Here is a 20,304-nt window from a genome sequence, read left to right as displayed (position 1 = left end):
GCCGTATAAGACTACCCCTCTTCCAGTGCACACCAGTGGGAGGAATAGTGCCCCATCATCGGTATCAGTGGGGGGAATAGTGCCCCATCATTGGTATCAGTGGGGGGAATAGTGTCCCATCATTAGTATCAGTGGGGGGAATGGTGCCCCATCATTGGTGTCAGTAGGAGGAATAGTGTCCCAACATTGGTGTCAGTGGGAGGAATGGTGTCCCATCATTGGTGTCAGTGGGGGGTGGAATAGTGCCCCATCGTTGGTGTCAGTTGCGGGGGGGAATAGTGCCCCATCGTTGGTGTCAGTGGGGGGGAGGAATAGTGCCCCATCATTGGTGTCAGTGGGGGTGGAATAGTGCCCCATCATTGGTGTCAGTGGGGGGGTGGAATAGTGCCCCATCGTTGGTGTCAGTGGGGGGGGGGAATAGTGCCCCATCGTTGGTGTCAGTGGGGGGGAGGAATAGTGCCCCATCGTTGGTGTCAGTGGGAGGAATAGTGCCCCATCATAGGTATCAGCGGGAGGAATAGTGCCCCATCATTGGTATCAGTGGGAGGAATAGTGCCCCATCATTGGTATCAGTGACACCAATGATGGGGCACTATTCCTCCCACTGACACTTGCTGACTCTGTTCTCGTATGGTGCTGCTGCAGCCAGCATATGTGGTTGCAGCAGCACCTCTACACTGACCACTTACCTGCTGGTCCTGCACTCGATTTTCGCGCGGCCGCTCGGCTCCACCCTCTCGCCGGTGATTGGCCGCCTGTGTGCCTTTCCTGAGCTACAGTTCTGGCGGCCAATCGCTGGTGAGGAGGCGGAGCCGAGCAGCCGCGCGAACTCCAGTGGCCGAACTGAAGGCGCAGCCGCGCTTCCTGGACCGGATCGTCGTGGGACCGGAACCAGGTAAGAAATAGCCCCTGCCCACCCCTGTACTTAGTGTCCCTTCTGTTAGGGGAAGGGGGGGGGCGGCGGTGGCACCGCGCCGCCCCCCTAAAAAGTGTCATGCATGTTATACCGGCGTATAAGATGACCCCCGACTTTTGAGAAGATTTTTAAGGGGTAAAAAGTCGTCTTATACGCCGGCAAATACGGTATATATAATGTTTTGGGGTTCTAAGTAATTTTCTAGGAACAAAATGTAGATTTTTACATGTAGGAGAGAAGTCTCAGAATAGGCGTGGTGTTGTTAAAGAATTCTCAGAGTCAGAAGTGTGTTGCCACCACACAGAGACCACTGAGACGCATGTCCCGGAAATATTGTGGTGTTCCCCAATACTTCTGGGCTATTAGATCCTGGATGCAGGGAGAAAGTACCAGTAAGTGGACATTTTTTATATTTTAATGCCTTTAAACTTTATACATGTTGCACAATGATGTCTGCATCCTCTCTTCTATGGTGATTGACCGAGTTGTGTGGGAGTATTTGCAAATCTGACAGCTGCTTTGGAGAGTTCAAAACCAGGTTGAAGTTTTTTTCCGCAATGCCTGTATCTGACCACCTTATTTATTAAAGTGTCAATTAGAGATGAGCGAATTATTCAAAAATTCGATTCGGCTGATTCGCCGAATTTGCGGGAGAAATTCGATTCGATGCGAATTTATTCGCTGCGAATTTAACTTATTAAAAGGGTTTCTAGGCTTCAGAGAGCCTTTATATTAGTGCAGAACACTGTACCTTTAATTTAAATGCCCTTGGAGTCTGCTGGGGAAGAGAAATAATACTGTCAGTCAGTATGACATGCAGATGAGTGCCGTCGATCTTAGAATCACCACACACTTCACTCATTTGGGCAGTCACGGGGCACGACGAAGAAGAAGAAGAAGAATGAAAAGAAGAAGAAGAAGAATGAAAAGAAGAATGAGAAGAAGAATGAAAAGAAGAATGAAAAGAAGAATGAGAAGAATGAAAAGAAGAATGAAAAGAAGAAGAAAAAGAATGAAAAGAAGAATGAGAAGAAGAATGAAAAGAAGAATGAGAAAAATGAAAAGAAGAATGAAAAGAAGAAGAAGAAGAATGAAAAGAAGAAGAAGAAGAATGAAAAGAAGAAGAAGAATGAAAAGAAGAATGAAACGAAGAATGAGAAGAATGAAAAGAAGAATGAAAAGAAGAAGAAGAAGAATGAAAAGAAGAAGAATGAAAAGAAGAATGAAAAGAAGAAGAAGAAGAATGAAAAGAAGAAGAAGAATGAAAAGAAGAAGAAGAAGAATGAAAAGAAGAATGAGAAAAAGAATGAAAAGAAGAATGAGAAGAATGAAAAGAAGAATGAAAAGAAGAAGAAGAAGAATGAAAAGAAGAAGAAGAAGAATGAAAAGAAGAATGAAAAGAAGAAGAAGAAGAAGAATGAAAAGAAGAATGAAAAGAAGAAGAAGAAGAATGAAAAGAAGAAGAAGAAGAATGAAAAGAAGAATGAAAAGAAGAAGAAGAAGAATGAAAAGAAGAAGAAGAAGAATGAAAAGAAGAATGAGAAGAAGAATGAAAAGAAGAATGAAAAGAAAAATGAGAAGAATGAAAAGAAGAATGAAAAGAAGAAGAAGAAGAATGAAAAGAAGAAGAAGAAGAATGAAAAGAAGAATGAAAAGAAGAAGAAGAATGAAAAGAAGAAGAAGAAGAATGAAAAGAAGAATGAAAAGAAGAAGAATGAAAAGAAGAAGAAGAATGAAAAGAAGAAGAAGAATGAAAAGAAGAAGAAGAAGAAGAATGAAAAGAAGAAGAAGAATGAAAAGAAGAAGAAGAATGAAAAGAAGAAGAATTCCAGGACAGCAAAAAGTGTATCTGCAGAGAGCTCCGCTATTTCTGACAGTTCTCTGACAGTTCCTTCACATTTACAGCGGTTGAAACATTGTATCTATTTGTTTCCGAATAAAAACATCTGTATCCTAAATGGAAACAAATAGATACAATGTTTCAACCGCTGTAAATGAACTGTCAGAACTGTCAGAGAACTGTCAGAAATAGCGGAGCTCTCTGCAGTGACACTTTTTGCCGGCTGATCGGGGAAAATTCGATTCGTGCATCCGAAGTTTGCTAAAATTCGGATTCGGTGCGAATCGAATTTTTCCTAATATTCGAAACGAATTCCACTTCGCCAAGTTCGATTCGCTCATCTCTAGTGTCAATATAAGAGAGCGAGTGGCCATTACACGAGGAGTGAAAAAATTGGGTGGAAACCACGGATTAGTATTGATTTTTTTATACACTTGTGTGATGGACTATGCTGCACTTTAACAACTGGTGGACATTTTTGGTGTTTGTTATTGTTCACATTAATTGGCATACCTGTATTTTATGGTCATATATGGAGTGAGATACTTTAATTGAATATGTTCATATGATGATAATTTTATTTTTATCATTTGCACAGCATTTGTATACACTTCACATATTTTTTTGCACAGGTGGAGATTGTGTATGTATACTGTACATAAGGTTAAGGGACTTAGCGCTGTTTATATTTGTTTGTATATTTTGATTATGCTTGTGGATATTTGCAAAATGGCAATAAGCAGGGTTGGGACAAAGGGTGGGCAAGAGGGGCAGCTGCCCAGTGCACAGCTACTCATGCGAGCTCCAGATCAGTGTCTAGCAAATAGCCGGCTGCAGATTCATGTCTGCTGTGACAGCTACTCCTGTCACACTGGGATAGATTTACTAAAATTTGAGAGTGCAAAATCTTGTGCAGCTGTGCATGGTAGCCAATTGGCTTCTAACTTCAGCTTGTTCAATTAAAGTTTGACAAAACATATATATATATATATATATATATATATATACGCACATATACGTGAGTTTAACCACTTGCCTACTGGGCACTTAAACCCCCTTCGTGCCCAGGCCAATTTTCATCTTTCAGTACTGTCGCGCTTTGAATGACAATTGTGTGGTCATGCAACACTGTACCCATATGGAATTTTTATCACACAAATATAGCTTTCGTTTGGTGGTATTTACCCGCCGCTGGGTGTTTTATTTTTTTTGTGCTATAAACAAAAAAAGGGCAAAAAAATTGGAAAAAAAAAGTTTTTCTTTGTTTCTATTATAAAATTTTGCAAACAGGTAATTTTTCTCCTTCACTGATGTGCGTTGATGAGGCTGCACTGATAGACAGCACTGATGGGCACTAATAGGCAGCACTGATGAGGTGGCATGGATAGGTAGCACTGATATGCAACAATTATGGCCACTGATAGGTGGCATTGCTGGGCACTGATGGGGAGCACTGATGGGCAGCACTGCTGGAGGGCACTGCTGGGCACTGGTGGGTGGCACTGATGGGCACAGGTGGGTGGCACTGCTGAGCACTGCTGGGCACAGGTGGGTGGCACTGCTGGGCACTGGTGGGTGGCACTGCTGTGCACTGATCATAAGGATACTGATCATCAGGGCACTGGTGATTGCTGCTGATCTGTCCTCTGACAATTGCCAGATATTGGCAGTACTTTCACAGCATGCGGAAAGTGCAGCCGATAACCAGCAACTGCATTTACCTGGCGATCTGCTGTGTCATTGGACACAGCTGATCACGTGGTAAAAGGCCGCTGTGATTGGCCTTTTACCACATCAGGTGATCAGCTGTGTCCGTAGATCGCCAGGGGTGCGCGGGAGGGTGCGTTCTAGGAGGACATCATATAATGCCCTCCTAGAATTGACAACCGCACTGTAGCCATCATTTGGCTATAGCGCGGTTGGCAAGTGGTTAAACAAAGCAGATCTTCTGGACACAAATCTGTCAAAACTTTGTCAATGCAATCTCAGGATATGATAAAATGCCTATGAATAGTAACCTTTGGTAAACCGGTCAAGATTGACCCTAAACCCCTCTCATTTATTGTAAGTGGTGGATTCATTGACCAATAGAGTCTGGTCTGGAAGATTTAGATGTAACTTCAGCTGCCTACGCTCTGCTGAATAGCTTGACATGCAGTTTTTAGTAAAAACAACATTTTTTCTTTCATATGCTGAGTTTGGTTTTCCCAGGTTTTTTTTCATAAATGTCCTTTAGTATGCAATTCAATATAAATTCAATACATTAGTGTTATTATTTTGTACGGTATATGACATGCCAGACAAACACAACATCAATTCTTGTTTCTTCTTTTTACCTAAATATATCTCTGTGACTTTTAACATTCCAGTTGTAGTCTCCTTTACTGACCAGTTCGAAAAACTCATTTCGTTTCCTGCAAAACACAGAGCATAGCCAGGTTAATGGGATCAGAGATGTAAAAATAGAGATTTTTATAGGATGTGATGTTATGAGATTTGTTTGCCACTTGTAGCTGACAATGTTATCATGACAATTTATCAAGATAGATCAGAGTCTGGGTTCAGTGTAACATACTGCCCTCCCTATGGAGGTCCCCAGCAAAAAAGAAATTGCCATTCTAAAGTATAAGATGTACCAGCAAAGACCTTTTAACACATTCGCTAGCTACTTGATATCATCCATTAGGCACCTCTGGCAGTAATGCATAGACAAGACAGTTCTGGCCACTGGAGTAAAAATGGTTCTTGCTCATACAAGGTGACATCAAGAGGCCTTTCACTTTTTATAAAAAGGTCTTCAAAAGAAAGACACAATTTTGTGTTCACTTTTGTTTAAATAGTTGCTTAGTTGTTAAATTTACATGAATCTTCATCTCAAACTCAGTGACAGAATCAAATAGACAATCACTTAACCTCTTATAGTCAGGCCATAGATGATGGGATTTTCCTTCCTGCAACCACAGGCTGCAGGAAAGAAAATCACTCGATTACAGTTATGATGGGGGAATCCCTCCCTTGGAGCTATTGTGTTCTGATGGGGGGCGTGGAGGAAGACATTTCTGCCAGGAGAACACAGTGATTATTGCTATTGGCTAGCACATGAAAAGTCTGACATGCTGGTTGTACTCAAGTCATACAACATTCAAATTGGGTACAATCAGCTTGTCCCTACTGAACTGGCTGAGATTCGAACCATCTATGGCTGGCTTTAAACTCCACCAAAACATTCAGATGATGGTCATAAATGTTACCCCCCATAATTATCTCATAACAGGTATACTTTCAGGCTAAGGCCCCTTTCAGACAGGGTGGACTCCATCAAGAGGATCTGCCTGCTCAGTGAGGGATCTCTCTGCTGATCCCCGCTGAGCAGATAGACAACAGGTCCATGTCCGCTCCACTATGCAGAGCAGACACAGCCTGCTGTTTTCTATGAGATGGTCAGATGGAAACAGACCGCCTGTCCATTTCCATCTGACTGTCATCTGATCTGCTGGATAGATGGTGAATAGATCCTCTGTCTGTTTTTAGCGTACAGGATCGGATCGGACACCTGCCGCTCCATAGATTGGACCATCAGTGTGAAAGGGGCCAAGATCCAGGAGGTGATGTAACATAAAACAAGTTATGTATGTTATCTTCCATTTACAATGAGCCAATGTATTACACATCACTTTAAAGTGGAAGAAAAGCCTAACTATAACCTTTTAACATGTGTTCCCTTCCTCCTCCTCCAACCTACCCTGTATAAAAAATATATGTGTGTGTTATTTTATTGTATCCATTTTTAATCCGGTCCGGTTATGTAATTCCACAGGTCTGGCTCCCCTGTGTCAGTGAGCAGATGCTGCAGGGTAGAGGAGGGAGCACTGCCAATGGCTAGGCCATGGGAGCCTATGGGTGACATCACAGCTCCCAGAATTTAGAGCCATTGTGGAGTGCTTCCTTACACAGAGCTGCCTGATCATATGACTGAACTGCAGTGGATTGAAAATAAATAAATACACAGATCTTTTTAAAGTGGAGTTCCAGCCATTTTTGTGTTTATTAAAAGTCAGCAGCTACAAAAACTGCAGCTGCTGACTTTTAATAAACACACACTTACCTGTCCCAGAGTCCAGCAATGTTCTCACCCACGCGGTCCCTTCTCCCCTTTTCTCCTCCACGGTGCCGGCATCTCAACTGTCGGTACCGGCTGTGACAGCTTGAGGCTTCACAGCCTGGTGCTCACTACACATGCGCAAGTTGCGCTGCGCCTCCTGGTTGGTCCGGCAGTCTCCTGGGACCTGTGAAAGTTCCCAGGAGACTGTGAGAGAGAGAGGGGGCAGAACTTCCAGCTCACTTCACCGCAGCTAACTGAGCCAGAAGTGGGAGCGGGTACCTGTCAAAACCAGGTACCCGCTCCCCCCCAAAAGGTGCCAAATATGGCAGTGGAGGGGGGGCACAGGCAATAAGCAGAGCTTCCACTTTTGAGTGGAACTCTGCTTTAAATACAGGGTAGGAAAGATAGGTAGGAGGAGGTAATGGGACGAGGACATTTTTAGGATAGTTATAGTAAGGGTTTCCTTCCACTGAAATGTTTCTCCATCTCAGTTTGGTCCATATGACAGAAGTGATCACAAATTAATTTGATCATTACAGACACGCAGCATACAGTGTGAAGACAATAGACCTGCTCAACCGGACTGTCCCATTTCATAGTCTCGGTTTCGGCACAGAGAAAGTAATAGGCTTCATTCACATAGATATATGCATATTTTCAGCATTGAACACATGCTTTTCTTGCTGGTAGAGTTAGCAGAATATTCTGCTTAAAATACACTCCTAAAGTGCTTGTGTTTCGCTACATTTATATGCGTTTAGACACACACAGTGTATAGACACTTACAATTCTTCTAATTACTTTACCTGTGTATGTGTATATGCATTTACATGTGTTTACATACATTCACATGTAAAATGTATGCCTCTGACCACAGATGACTCCTACTTTTTTGTATGCCTCTAAATGCTGCATACATTGTTGTTTGTAGGCTCCACTGTGCTTATGACCCCGTTCATTCCTATAGTGTTGCATAAGATGCGTACAAAATTATATATTGTATGCTTCTACACGCAGCATTTTAGACACATATGAATGAGCCCTTATGGCATGCAGAAATTTGCATGATTTTAATGAAATATAAATAAATCGGGGTAGAGTTAAAAGTATAACTAAAGCCAAAACCTTTTTTTTTTTTTATTAAGGAATGGTTTAAACTCCTGTTAGGTCGCAGGACAAATTGAGAAGGTGAATATCCGTATCGGAGACACAGTCAATATTAAAAACCTAAGGGGGTTCTAAGTTTTTAGCACTGCATCAAAAAGTTAAAGGAAAGTTTTGGCTTTAGTTTCACTAAAGTAATTGTGAACTGATATTTCAAAAGGTTGGCAGAAAAGAACCAATAAAAAATTGTATATTTTTTAGTAGCAAGAAAATGCAAGGAATCGCTTAACAACATAGGGGAAATCGGCACACAAATTCTAGAGAATAAAACCCATGCCTTAGCTGTGTGATGTAGCAAACTGCGCATTAATATTACAGATTATGAATTTCTTCAAATTCAGCCTTTTCCAAATAATATTTATTTTTATGCAAATCCCCCACAAAAATAGTGCCAAAGCTATTTGTACATAGAGCAGAAACATTCACATTAAATCTACACCACAATATTTTATATTCCATTAATCACAGGACTCTGAGCTTCAATGGACTCATTTGAAGTTTTGTGGTGCTTCTTTCACAAAATCAATTATCTGAACTTTTACAAAGCAAAGGCAATTTGTCATTTGCACTTTTATATCACCTGGCCCCTAGTATTCCATTGGTGATAATTTGCAAGTCTAATAATAGAATGGAAAGGGCACAGAATGACGTATGGGGAAGTTAATTGCAAGTGGTGTTTAAAACTAATGATTTACAATCACTAGTGGTGTAATTAAAAAAAAGGACCATTTTAGCCAAGTCTAGCTTGATAAAACTGGTGAGTTTTCTTGATTCACTAAACTGCAATAGTTAAAGTTACAGTTTAGAACTGCTTTAAGTGTATGCAAACCCTAACAATGAACTTATCTTATGTGCTCCCTTTTGGTCTGTTTAATATACTATTAGAAGCATTCTGTTGTAGTTGTTCAATAAGTGCAAACAAAAAAACTTTTGATGTCAGAAATTCAGAGCTGTACTCTCCACACTATCCATGTTATCTCAAAGAGCCCTCTTATTTCTTATCTTGGACTTCAGAATAATTAGCCTCTACATTGTAGGAGTAGAAATGATTGAGTAGTTTAGCAAAGACAATGGGCAGGGCTGACACCACACAATCCACAAAAATGTTTTGTGTTGCCAACCCACAACAGGGCTTAAGAGATGAGTTCATTTCTGGCAGATCAACAGGTATTCCTTTATATATAGAGGGTCTTTAAAAGAATAAAACATGGGAAATATTCATGCATTGCAGATAGGTACTGCATACATTTTTTTCATTTGCCTTGACATATGCTTTAAGAAAAGCTAATCATTCACACTGTACTACTGTATTACTTAGAGATCGCTTCACAGATCTAGTAATGTAGTGCTATGTTAGACTGGCCTTAAGAGACCTTAAATGATTTACAACTGCTTTTGACTGTTTGTAAAATGGGTTTTACTTTTATAACAAACTGTTATCTATTGATAACATTTGCCAAGTTAACAATATAAATAAATATTGTATTTGGCTATTTATTAGCATTTAAAATAGAGCAAATCTGGTGCTTTCTATATGTTCTAATACAGTGTTACTCAACTTTTTTTTTCAGTCAAGGCATCCTTTAAAATTATAGACAATCTCAAGGCACCCTTTAAAATTCCGCACCCCATTCTAAAATGTAAAAAAAAATATTCTAATAGTGTTACATAATGCAGCAACATCCACACATGTAGGACACCCAATGTTATAGGTGATTTATTCTTCCAAAGCCAATATTCTTTTGCAAACTGGTACTGACTAGTATTCCAGTGTTTCTCCCTTAGTTTCTCTCCCTCACTCAGCTAATGTGACCCCACTGCTGATAAAGAGGGGCAGGGTAGGGGCAAACAAGGATGGTGTGCAGGTGCCCAACGTCCTCCTTATCAACTAATGATGTAATTGGTTGTTAGGATGCCAGCAGCTGGCACGTTGTAAAAGTGCGCAATGAAAACCTATGGCTTCGTGTAATTGAAAGGTAGGCTTGATCCACTTGCTGGCTTGTAAACAATTTTTGGACAGTTTTTAAGCATATTGCCAAGGCACCCCATAAAAAGCCTGCAAGCACCCTGGTTGAGAAAGGCTGTTCTAGTACACCTGTAAAGAATAACTGTTGGTAGGATAGTCTACAGTCCCATGCAGAGAATCAGAAAGTGTTGGACTGGCCAGATGAGCTAAGAAGTGAATAATAGACTCATTCGACTTAGTGGACCAAAGGCTGCTTAGATAAAGTTGACCCACTAGATGGCCTCAAATTGGCATCAAGAAGATAAAAGGAAGAAATTGCACAAGTAGCTACAGTGGGATGGCTATGTCTTTACATAGACAGAGCTTTTTGAAGCTGTGCTTGAGGAAACTGCCAAGGCATTTCTGGGGAATGGTGTTCCATTCATATGGACTGAAATCTATACATTATATATCGTTACAAAAACCTTGAAGAACTTAAAATCATATGCACAACATAAAAAAGACTAATAAACACAACTGGCAAATCTCAAAAAAACATTGCTGATATTTAAAATTCATTTTTGAATTATTTATATATATATATATATATATATATATATATTATAAATCAAGTAACAGGTTACTTATACTTTTATATGCATCAGCAGTTTACAAACCTAATGTATGAAGAAATCTGTTATAAAATAGCAAATCCATTCAACATAGAGAACAATCTAGTGCTACTCGACATTGGAACATACGGAGCAGCTCAGGTAATAAATCTGCACATATAAAACAGACTTAAAGCAATACAAGTTAAAATTATTCAGCTCACCAAAAATAAAACCAAAATTCAATATAGAATATATCTAAACCCAATTACTAAAAACCTCATATGCACTTTAAAATATTAATGTTATTAACATGTTAATTGTTCTCCTGTGGTGTCACCTTGTCACACATGCCCTTAGTGAAAAGTACAATTGGCTGTGCTGACATGCATTACACAAACATTGTTCTCCATTGTCATTATTATGGAGCCAGTCTAGAACAATGCTGTGCAGCCAATGCTGGAGGGAGTGCATGATGTACATATGACATGGCTGAAGGAGGCTAGAGATGATCAGCCGCACTGATATGCAAACAAAAGGTAAAAACATATTAAGTAAATGAAATGTTATCTAATTTAAATATTCTACTTTGAAAGGAAGAACAGACTCAGAATCATACAACTTCACTCAAAAAGACGGCTTTTTGTAGGTAAGTGTCAGTGCATGAGCAATTCAGATATCCATCAGTGAGATTAAGGGACTTCCACCAAGTATTATCACAGCCACAGTTTTCAAAAGGTGTCAGTTTAACACTGTTGAAATGTTTGTATGAAATATCAATTCCTCATCAGAATGCATCACAGTCTTGGGACTTTATCTCATTATACTCAATGTAATCTATAATAGTTTAGTTCCTTTTTTCATGTAATTGCAGACATTTCCAGTCAGGTGCTCTGAACCTTGGTTGAAAATCATTTGCTAATCCATCCAGTGCCAAAGTGCCCATTTATATTTATAAATTACAATATTATAAATTAAATGGCTTATGTGTGTACATATATGGATACATTTGACAAGAAAATACAAACCAAACAATAATGGAAAATGGTTGTCATGGCTGACCAATCCTTGGGAGTCAGCCAGTTTTGCACCCATGTCAAATCCACTACCTTCAAAGGGAATTTGCTTGTGTCTGTGTTTCATTGGTTCCAGACACCGAGCGGCTGAGTTATTTTACATGTACATATAGGGGATGGAAGGCAAGGGAGTCTATATGAGATGATAAATCTTTGGCCTCATGATCAAATGGACACATTGTATGTTTTTAAGGAACTGCATCTTTAAGGGATCTTGAAAAGCCTTTCTCATTTGTGAGATGGTTTACACTGTAGCCACTGAACCTGTGCACAGATCACATTTGTCAGGCCCATCTGGCAGCCCCTGACATTTAAAATGAGCATGGCTCATTTGTACCAAATTGCAAGCAGCCTCAGAACAGTCTCACTCCATACAAAAATGACTAATCTGGTGGCACAAAGTACGTCTCCTGTGCCTTGTGTCTAGCCATGTAAACAAGCGCACGGAAAGAACGTATTAACCCACTCACAGTTCATTACTTTGTCAATGAAAACCTGAGTTTTGGGGAGATTTTACTTTATATGTTAAAGAGTTCCTCTACCCAAAATGAATACATAACTATAGTTGGTGCTTGTAAGGTTCATAAAGGATAAAAACAATGCAATTTCTTCATTTTACTAAAATGATGCACCTTGTGACTTGTAATCCACCTTGCAAAATAGTGGAGCATAATAAAATGTCTGATGGGCAATATACAGCAAAAAGACCATGGGCATCCCATGGTACTGCTGGGGTAGTGTACCGTTGATCCATTAGGCAGGCCTGACTGGTAATCTTGCAAATAACAAAAAGTCTGTAATTTTTGAGAGTGTCCAAGTGGAGGTATGGACTACTATTAGAGAATTGTGTGCATCAAGTGTCCAAGGGGAGGTTTAAAAAATCTGCACGTTTTACCATGAGCCCTGGATTGTATTCATGGTTCATTAAGTAATTGATACGTATAAGTAAACCCTCCCATAAAAAAAACACTTATCCATCCTAAAAGTCTCTATTGGGTGTATTGGTGGGTTAAAAGAACAACATTTTCAACATACATTTTGGTCTTCTAAACACCATGCCCTTTGTACCAGTATGCATTGCTCCCTTCAACTGTTTCTACTTGATGCACCTGTACCATAAATGTGGGTACACGTCCTTCCTCAATGATGTGGCCACCCAATGTGCAATCAAAATAGCTGTCAATAACCAGGAATGTGGGAGGCACTAAAAGTATAAGCCCCAATTAAGCTGTATGTCTTGGCTGTGGATCGGTATGTACATCTTGTAGTTAACAGCATTAAAAAACAATAATTATTATACATATTTCAGACATACTATAGCTTGATAAGCTGGAGACACACCGTAAATCTGATTATAGAATATGGTTTAGATTTACCAACAGCTATTAAAACAAGTGGACAGAGATTGTACAGTCAGATTTTATTAACCTTGACCTGCTTTAGGGTGTCTAAAAATTGGAATTTTTTAGAACTATCATTATTCTAAGGTAGACATTAATAGAATTGTTGCTCCATTATATAAAATAAATAATTAGTATGAGGGGAACCCCTCATACTGGGCAGATCAGGTGTGCAGACCCAGGAACTCAACCACAGGTATCATAGCTAAACTAGGAATAGAGTTCTTAAGAGTTACAAGAAATCTTCAAGTGGTTAAACTCTTCAGCATCTACAAAAAATGAAATCTCTAAGAGATTTAGGGCTGAGTGTGTGTTAGAAGTGGACAAACTCCACACAAGAAGCTGGTTGATTTAACATGCCTTCCTTGACACCTTCACTACAAACTGGGTGAGATGCTCCTCCTTCTGAGTGGACATCATATGACGTCCTGTCAGAAGGCGCCACTCACACGGCCAAGGGGCTGCACAGCGGCATAATCTGTCACCAGCTGTGTCCATGGGATAGAAATAATCAAAAGCAATTTTTTTTTAATTTGCACATACTGTCACCAGTCAGTGTCCCTGATCACCACCACACCAGTGATATGATAACGATGCACTGGACTGGTGACAATATGTAAAAGAACATGGTGTTTTTTTTTAATTTCTTCATTTTCCAAACAATTGTGACAAAAATTACAACTTAAAAGAAACTCACCATGCCTCTTACCTGGGACTGTTTTCCAAAAATGAGTAATTTGAGGGGTATTTGTGGACCCCACGAAATGAGATCGGTTGTCAGTACATCAGGATTGATCGATTGTCAGATATATATTCCATAGTTTGTAGACTCTATAACTTTCCTACAGACTAAATAATATACACTAATTTTGGTGATTTTTACCAAAGAAATGTAGTAGAATACATTTTGACCTAACTTTATGTAGAAAGGTTGTTTATTTGCAAACTTTTATATCAAAAACGAAGAAAAACACTTTTTTTTTCAAACGGTTTGAGGTTTTTTTTGTTTATTTAGCAAAGAATAAAAAACTCAGTGGTGATTAAATACCACCAAAAGTAAGTGCGACAACTCTGGAAAGCTGAAATTGATCTGGGCAGGAAGGGGGTAAAAGTGCTGGTATTGAAGTGGTTAAAAACCTGCCCTTTTGCCTTATTTGTAAAATAGCTTTACCAATACTCTAATCGTATATTCTTTCTGGTACTGGGTTCAATCATTTTCAGTGTTAAAACCCAACTAAACTTTCAGTATAAAATCAGTTAAACACACTCCAGCTGCATCAGAACAAAATATGCACGTCTTCCTGAATATTTTCTGCAGAAAGCAGCCACAGTATCAGGGACAAACTGTATAGTGGACACTATGTTCTATCTGCATGTTGTAGAGGGTGTGCTCCAATAAAAGGGCCGAGGTGGTTGGAATGCTGCACATTACTGGTGAGTGTACAAGGATGCGGCCCTCAGACACACTTGTGCAGATGGCAACTGACCATGGATAGGACCAGAGCATGGTACACTGCCAACAGGCAATTTCAGAAACAGGAACAGACACCAATCCTGGAACAATACAGGCTGTAGCATGGTAGAAGAGATTATATGATGAAAGAAGTAGCAGAGCACCTCTGCTGCTGATTTGCAATAGTAACCAGGGTCGGTGCTTCCACTAGGCAAACTAGGTGGCTGCCTAGGGAGCATTGCCTCCAAGGGGAGCATGGGCACAGCACAGGCTGGCACTCTCTCTGTGTGGGACACCGCTGTGTCATAGATGATCCTTCAGCTGAGAGGAGGGGCAGCGGAGGGGAGGAAGAAAGGACAGAGATGTCGGGTGTCTGGGGCCAGTGTAGCAGCTGAGCTGCAGCTCCTCTCATACTCAGTCCCTTACTGCAAGCCAGCTAGCAGCTGCTGATCACTGTGGAGTTCCAGCCCTTCTCTTCCCATTCATCAGCAGAGGCAGAGCTGTGCCTGTGGAGGAAGGTAATGTCTGACTCTGATGTCTTGTGTCTATGTAAGTGTGACCCGGCCGGCCATCCATTACATGTGCAATGTGTCAGTGAGTGATAACATAATCATGATCCCACTGCCTGCTCTTCTGGTGCCTGCTGATCTGTGTCAGTGTTGGTGGTGGAGTGTTGTGACGGATCTGTCACTGTGTGGGATCACTCAGTTCAGCTGCCTGTTGTCACAGCGCTTTCTCTCCCCCATTGCCTGGGGAATTCCAGCCTGGGATCTGTCAGAGTGTGGATCCATTGGTGCTGGTGTCATCCTTTGGCACTTATTTTTGCAAATTAAAAGAAATTTACCAGTTTCATGTTTTGTTCATTTAATATTTTCTACTGTTTTTTACATTTTTTATTTATTCTTTGGGTGGTCTTGCCTAGGGTGCAAAATAGTCTAGCACCGGCCCTGACAGTAACCCCCCTCTTAGGGCCCCTACTTGGAGGTGGATACTCCAGCCTCCTACAGAACTGTCAATGAAAGTTCCTCATCACCTGAGAGGCATGAAGTTCAGAGTGGAACACCTAAGACCTTTCTTTAGAACAATAGCCTTTGCAATTAGCTACATTTTAAAGTCTGCCGTGAAGCAGCTTGGAATCAATGACAGATTCCACCTTGTACTCCTCAGAGTCCACAAGAACAGACAAATGGTGCAGGTACACTGGAAATGGACTTGGACTGCAGAGAGTCAGACATGACTGTAGGAAAGGGAACAAACACAAATGTGGAAAAGTAATGGGATTCTAGATTCAAGAAGGACAGAAGGAACAACAGCAAAGTTCACAGGCTGAAACATGAAGCAGAGCACTAATAAATTGCTGACTTTAACCCATCCTTCCTCTGAGTGAAGAGGAAACTTGGAAGATTCAGACCTAAGGGAGACAAGTTGACAAACTACAGACAACACAAAATCAAAAGTATTAGATATATCAAATTCAGAGATTCTAGATTGCGAGGGGTAAGTCTTGAAGTCTTCCTCAGAAGAGCTTGGAGCAAACAGGGTTTCAGGTGAGTGTGGCACCTTCAGGGTCTTGAGCGAGAGCGGCAGTGGCAAAGTCTCGAGTGAGCACTGAATGTTAGACCAGTCTCAAGTTCAAACAGAATATATTTCTTCCATGATAGAACAGACCATCTCACATTCAGTCAATAATCATTCAGCTAATGGTAACAGTTAACAGAGCAATGTAGATGTCTAGAATTTTTGGATTCATGTAGTTTTCCATAGTTATGACATGGAACAGAATGTTGTGGCCTGAAAGTGCACAGTGTAGCAATGTAGAATGTTGTGGCCTGAAAGTGCACAGTGTAGCAATTTAAATCAATGTGTAGGTTGACCTAAAGGAAATATGTCTATACCCACACCTAATGATGAGCACCCATCAACAATTAAGACAGTGATGTCCCTCCAGCTCTTATTTCCACAGTGTCAAGCAAACACTGATAATGTAAGATTTCATCCAAGACTAACTGGCACAAATACACTCATAAGTCCAAACAGACCATATAAAACTGTTAATGGTTGGATTTAATGGTTATACCCTAGAACCAAGAAAGAAAAAAAGAGTAGCTTTGTCCAGAACAACTAACAAAATGCTTTTTTTTCTATGCTATAAAACTGTCTATGTGGCTGTCATAAATGCAGGGTTCCATTAAGATGTTGTTTCTTGGATCCCAAGGGATGGGAAGATACCCTTTGAGCTGTTTGAAACTCTATTCTGAACCATGAGCACAATTTTATTTTCCATATGCCCATGCCTATTTTGATAGGGCAAGGAAGCAGAGCTTACAGAAAAGTATATCATCCAATCAAAGTTAACCTTTCCAAAAAACAGTCAAGGTAGAAGAACATGAATCACCGTAATTGGTTACTATGGCTTACTGTACATTGCCTATTGTCTCAATCCTTGCTAAGCTGCAGATGTAAATACTGTACATGTATAGCCATAAGATATAAGGTATAACATATGCAAGTATCATGCTCTTTTTTCATAACACCAAACCAGCCAATCTCTTTCCTGCAGCTCTGAAATTTATATTCCTTCTTAAACAGTTAACAAGACTGGGAATGGATTTTAGTGATGGCATTTTTCCTGAACCATAGGCTTGTAAACACAATGGGGAGCCATTAGGATTCATGTAGCTGGGAATCTTGCCCTTAACATTCACGCATAAATGGGCTGCTGGCTGCCTGTGCTTATGCCCATCTGTCTAGCGGGCATTGTGCCTGATCACAATGTGAACCACCGTCTCACTGAGGCGCAGAGAAAAGCTGAGCGATAATGTATCAGAAAGCTGCCTGGAAGCAGCTCTGTAGGGTCCGAACCCTCTGGAACATGTAGAGGATTAGCTCATATACAAGGCTCTTCCTTCACATAAGATACAATCTAAAACATTGCAGGGGTGCTCCTGTGATAATGCAAGAGAAGGATTTTGATTCTGGTAGAGGCCTGCAGTGGATGTATATGATGACATCCTCACCTCCTGGCACAGAAAGGTCTTCAATTCTGTGTTTACTGCTTCAATGACTCAGGATCTGCACCATACTGGTATACATAAGTATAGCCAGGATCATGGGGTGTAGGGCTCAGTACTTGGAGCAATGCTTAGAACAAATAAGCACAGGGGGCAAACTAAAGTACTGGAAATCACTGGTCCACTTATGAAACTTTCCCGGATGAAATTCTTGGAAAATTTTAGCTTGTATCAGACCAACCTGTAATATGTCAGGCTCACTGATGTTGTGGTGCCGGTTGTTAAAATTATAGAAGCACATGCAAAACTTAAGTGCAACATGCAACTGTAACATACCACCACAGAGGGCCATACACTACAAGATCTTTGTTCAAACATTTTGTACATTTTAGGAAAGTGCATTTGCTTTTTGAATAGTTCATGGAGTCAAATTCATGTTCATTTTCGACTTCAGTGACAAGACAATTTGAAGGAGCCGGGTGGAAATTCTTTCTTTAGCAAACAAATTTCTACTGAATTAGGTTTTCTCAGTGGATGTGGTTTTCTTTTTGGAACCACAGCACAGAGACCTGTGTTTACCAATAACATAAGGCTCTGTACACAGAGTAGTGATGTCCCTGTTCTTTCTCCCTGCAAAGCAGAGGCAAAAAACAGCCACATCTACTAATAAAATCAATAAATATTACACACATTACACTTGTTAGGCACACAGTTACCCTTTGATTGTCCCTAGATGTTAACCCCTTCCCAGCCAGTGTCATTAATACAGTGACAGTGTACAATATTAGCACTGATCACTATATTAGTGTCACTAGCAATGTCAGTGTCAGTCAATTAGTGTCCCTCCCAGCCAGCATCAGCTAGCACCAGATTGCCCGCCACACTATCACAGTACCACTATGAGTCACTGATCACTGCCATTACCAGTACAGCATCAAAGCTGCCTCAAATTTCCAATATATATACCACAGTTTGTAGACGCTATAACTTTCGCACAAACCAATTAATATACACTTATTGGGATTTGTAAATTTTTTACCAAAGACATTTAGCAGAATACACTTTGGCCTAAATAAATTTATGAAGAAATTAGATTTTTAATTTTTTTTTATTGGATATGTTCTATAACAGAATGTAGAAAATGTTTTTTTTTTCAAAATGTTTGTTTTTTTTTATTTATATAATAAAAAATAAAAACCCAGTGGTGATCAAATACCACCAAAAGAAAGCTCTATTTGTGGGAAAAAAAAATTATATAAATTTCATTTGTGTACAGTGTTGCATGACAATACATTTGCCAGCTAAAGTGGCACAGTGCAAAAAATGCCCTTGACGTGAAGGAGGTAAAACCTTCTGGAGCTTAAGTAGTTAAACTACTAATGTATAATGAGCTTAACCATCCATGCAGAAATCGGCTTGTAAGCGACTTTGCCTAGGCTAAAATTATATCATCATTCTGTTGCAGGCAGGAGCAAGCATTTTTCAGTCTCTTCTCTCTAGTGATCTGCAGTGATCTGCAGACTGCAACACTGCTGGCTATAGATGGACTGAACTGTCCATGCGTGGCCACCCATGTTCAACAGAAGTTGAGCTTTACATTGACTTCTGTGGAATGGCAATGTTTAATAATTTTTCAGGTTCAGCAGCTGCAGCCAATTGGCTTCAGCCTCTGATAAGCAATTTCTGACAGTAGAGTCACACTGTGATAATACAATGTCCCAGTGGGGAGGATTCTTCCATTGACCTTGCTTGTTTGGATGGAGGAATCTGTTTTTTTTTCATTCAGCCAACTAGCTGATAAACAAAATGTCATCTATTACAGGATTTATATAGTGCCAACAGTTTGCTCAGCGCTTTACAATATAATGGGAGACAATACAGCAGCAATACAGTTCAATACAAGAGGGAAAGGAGGGCCCTGCTCCTTGGAACATCTATGGCCACCTTTACTTTCTAGTCTGTTAAAAGATTTACATGTCTCAAATTAGCATCTTAAGTTAGCCACAGATGGATCGAATATCGGCTGGTTTAGCAGGGACTGGCCGAGATTCGATCCATCTATGGGCAGACCGGATGTACTGAAGTCGTACTTGATCCATTGATCCACTTCAGTAAAACCAGCCTGTTGGATTTCTTTAATGTGATCACTGTCGGCAGCTATAGCTGTCAGCAGTGATCATTATGTTCTGGCATAATCTATGGGTTATTTTAACATGAAATATATATAAATATATATATATATATATATATATATATATATATATATAGTGACAGGTCCACTTGCATTTACTCATATTCCTAAAACTAGGTTTACAGTCATCAGAAATGCCTGTTGGTGTGTTTACCCCCAAATGACAGTGGTATATCGGTATATTCAAACATCTCATAATTGATACCAAATGATTTGAATTACATCACAACAACATCTATTATTGATGAGTCTGACAACAGGAATTTTAGCAGATATTTTAAGCAGAAAACTCAAATAAACATGTTATCTTAGGATAAATTGGCTGGGACAGAAAAGCAAGCTTTGGGATCAGGTATAGGAAGGGCTGCAGGCTGCTTTAACATACAGTTGTGACCAAAATTATTCAACCCCCAATGCTGTAAAGGGGTTTAGGGACTATAGTGTACATTTGGAATTGTATTCAGAATCAAATCCTACAAGGACGTTGTAACTACCCAAATGCAACTAAAATGACATCAATTGTTTATGTAATACAGTAGTAAATGGTTCTTATGTGGTTTCTTCATTGCCACAATTATTCAACCCCTTAAAGACT

General features: G+C 40.0%; 1 protein-coding gene across 1 annotated transcript in view; it reads right to left on the bottom strand.

The window, feature by feature from the left end:
* The window catches only part of PDE11A (phosphodiesterase 11A), a 717,642-nt gene that overhangs the window by 56,103 nt on the left and 641,235 nt on the right, over positions 1-20,304 (bottom strand). The window contains exon 16 of the mRNA XM_089690441.1: positions 5,093-5,170. Within this exon, the coding sequence (XP_089546567.1) occupies positions 5,093-5,170 (78 nt within the window). The remainder of the gene's footprint in view (positions 1-5,092; positions 5,171-20,304) is intronic.

Source organism: Staurois parvus, unplaced genomic scaffold (assembly GCF_062004578.1).
Source record: "Staurois parvus isolate SC_StPar_1 unplaced genomic scaffold, SC_StPar_1.0 ptg000530l, whole genome shotgun sequence".
In the NCBI taxonomy this organism is placed as follows: Eukaryota; Metazoa; Chordata; class Amphibia; order Anura; family Ranidae; genus Staurois; species Staurois parvus.
This window is presented reverse-complemented; position numbering and strand designations above follow the sequence as displayed.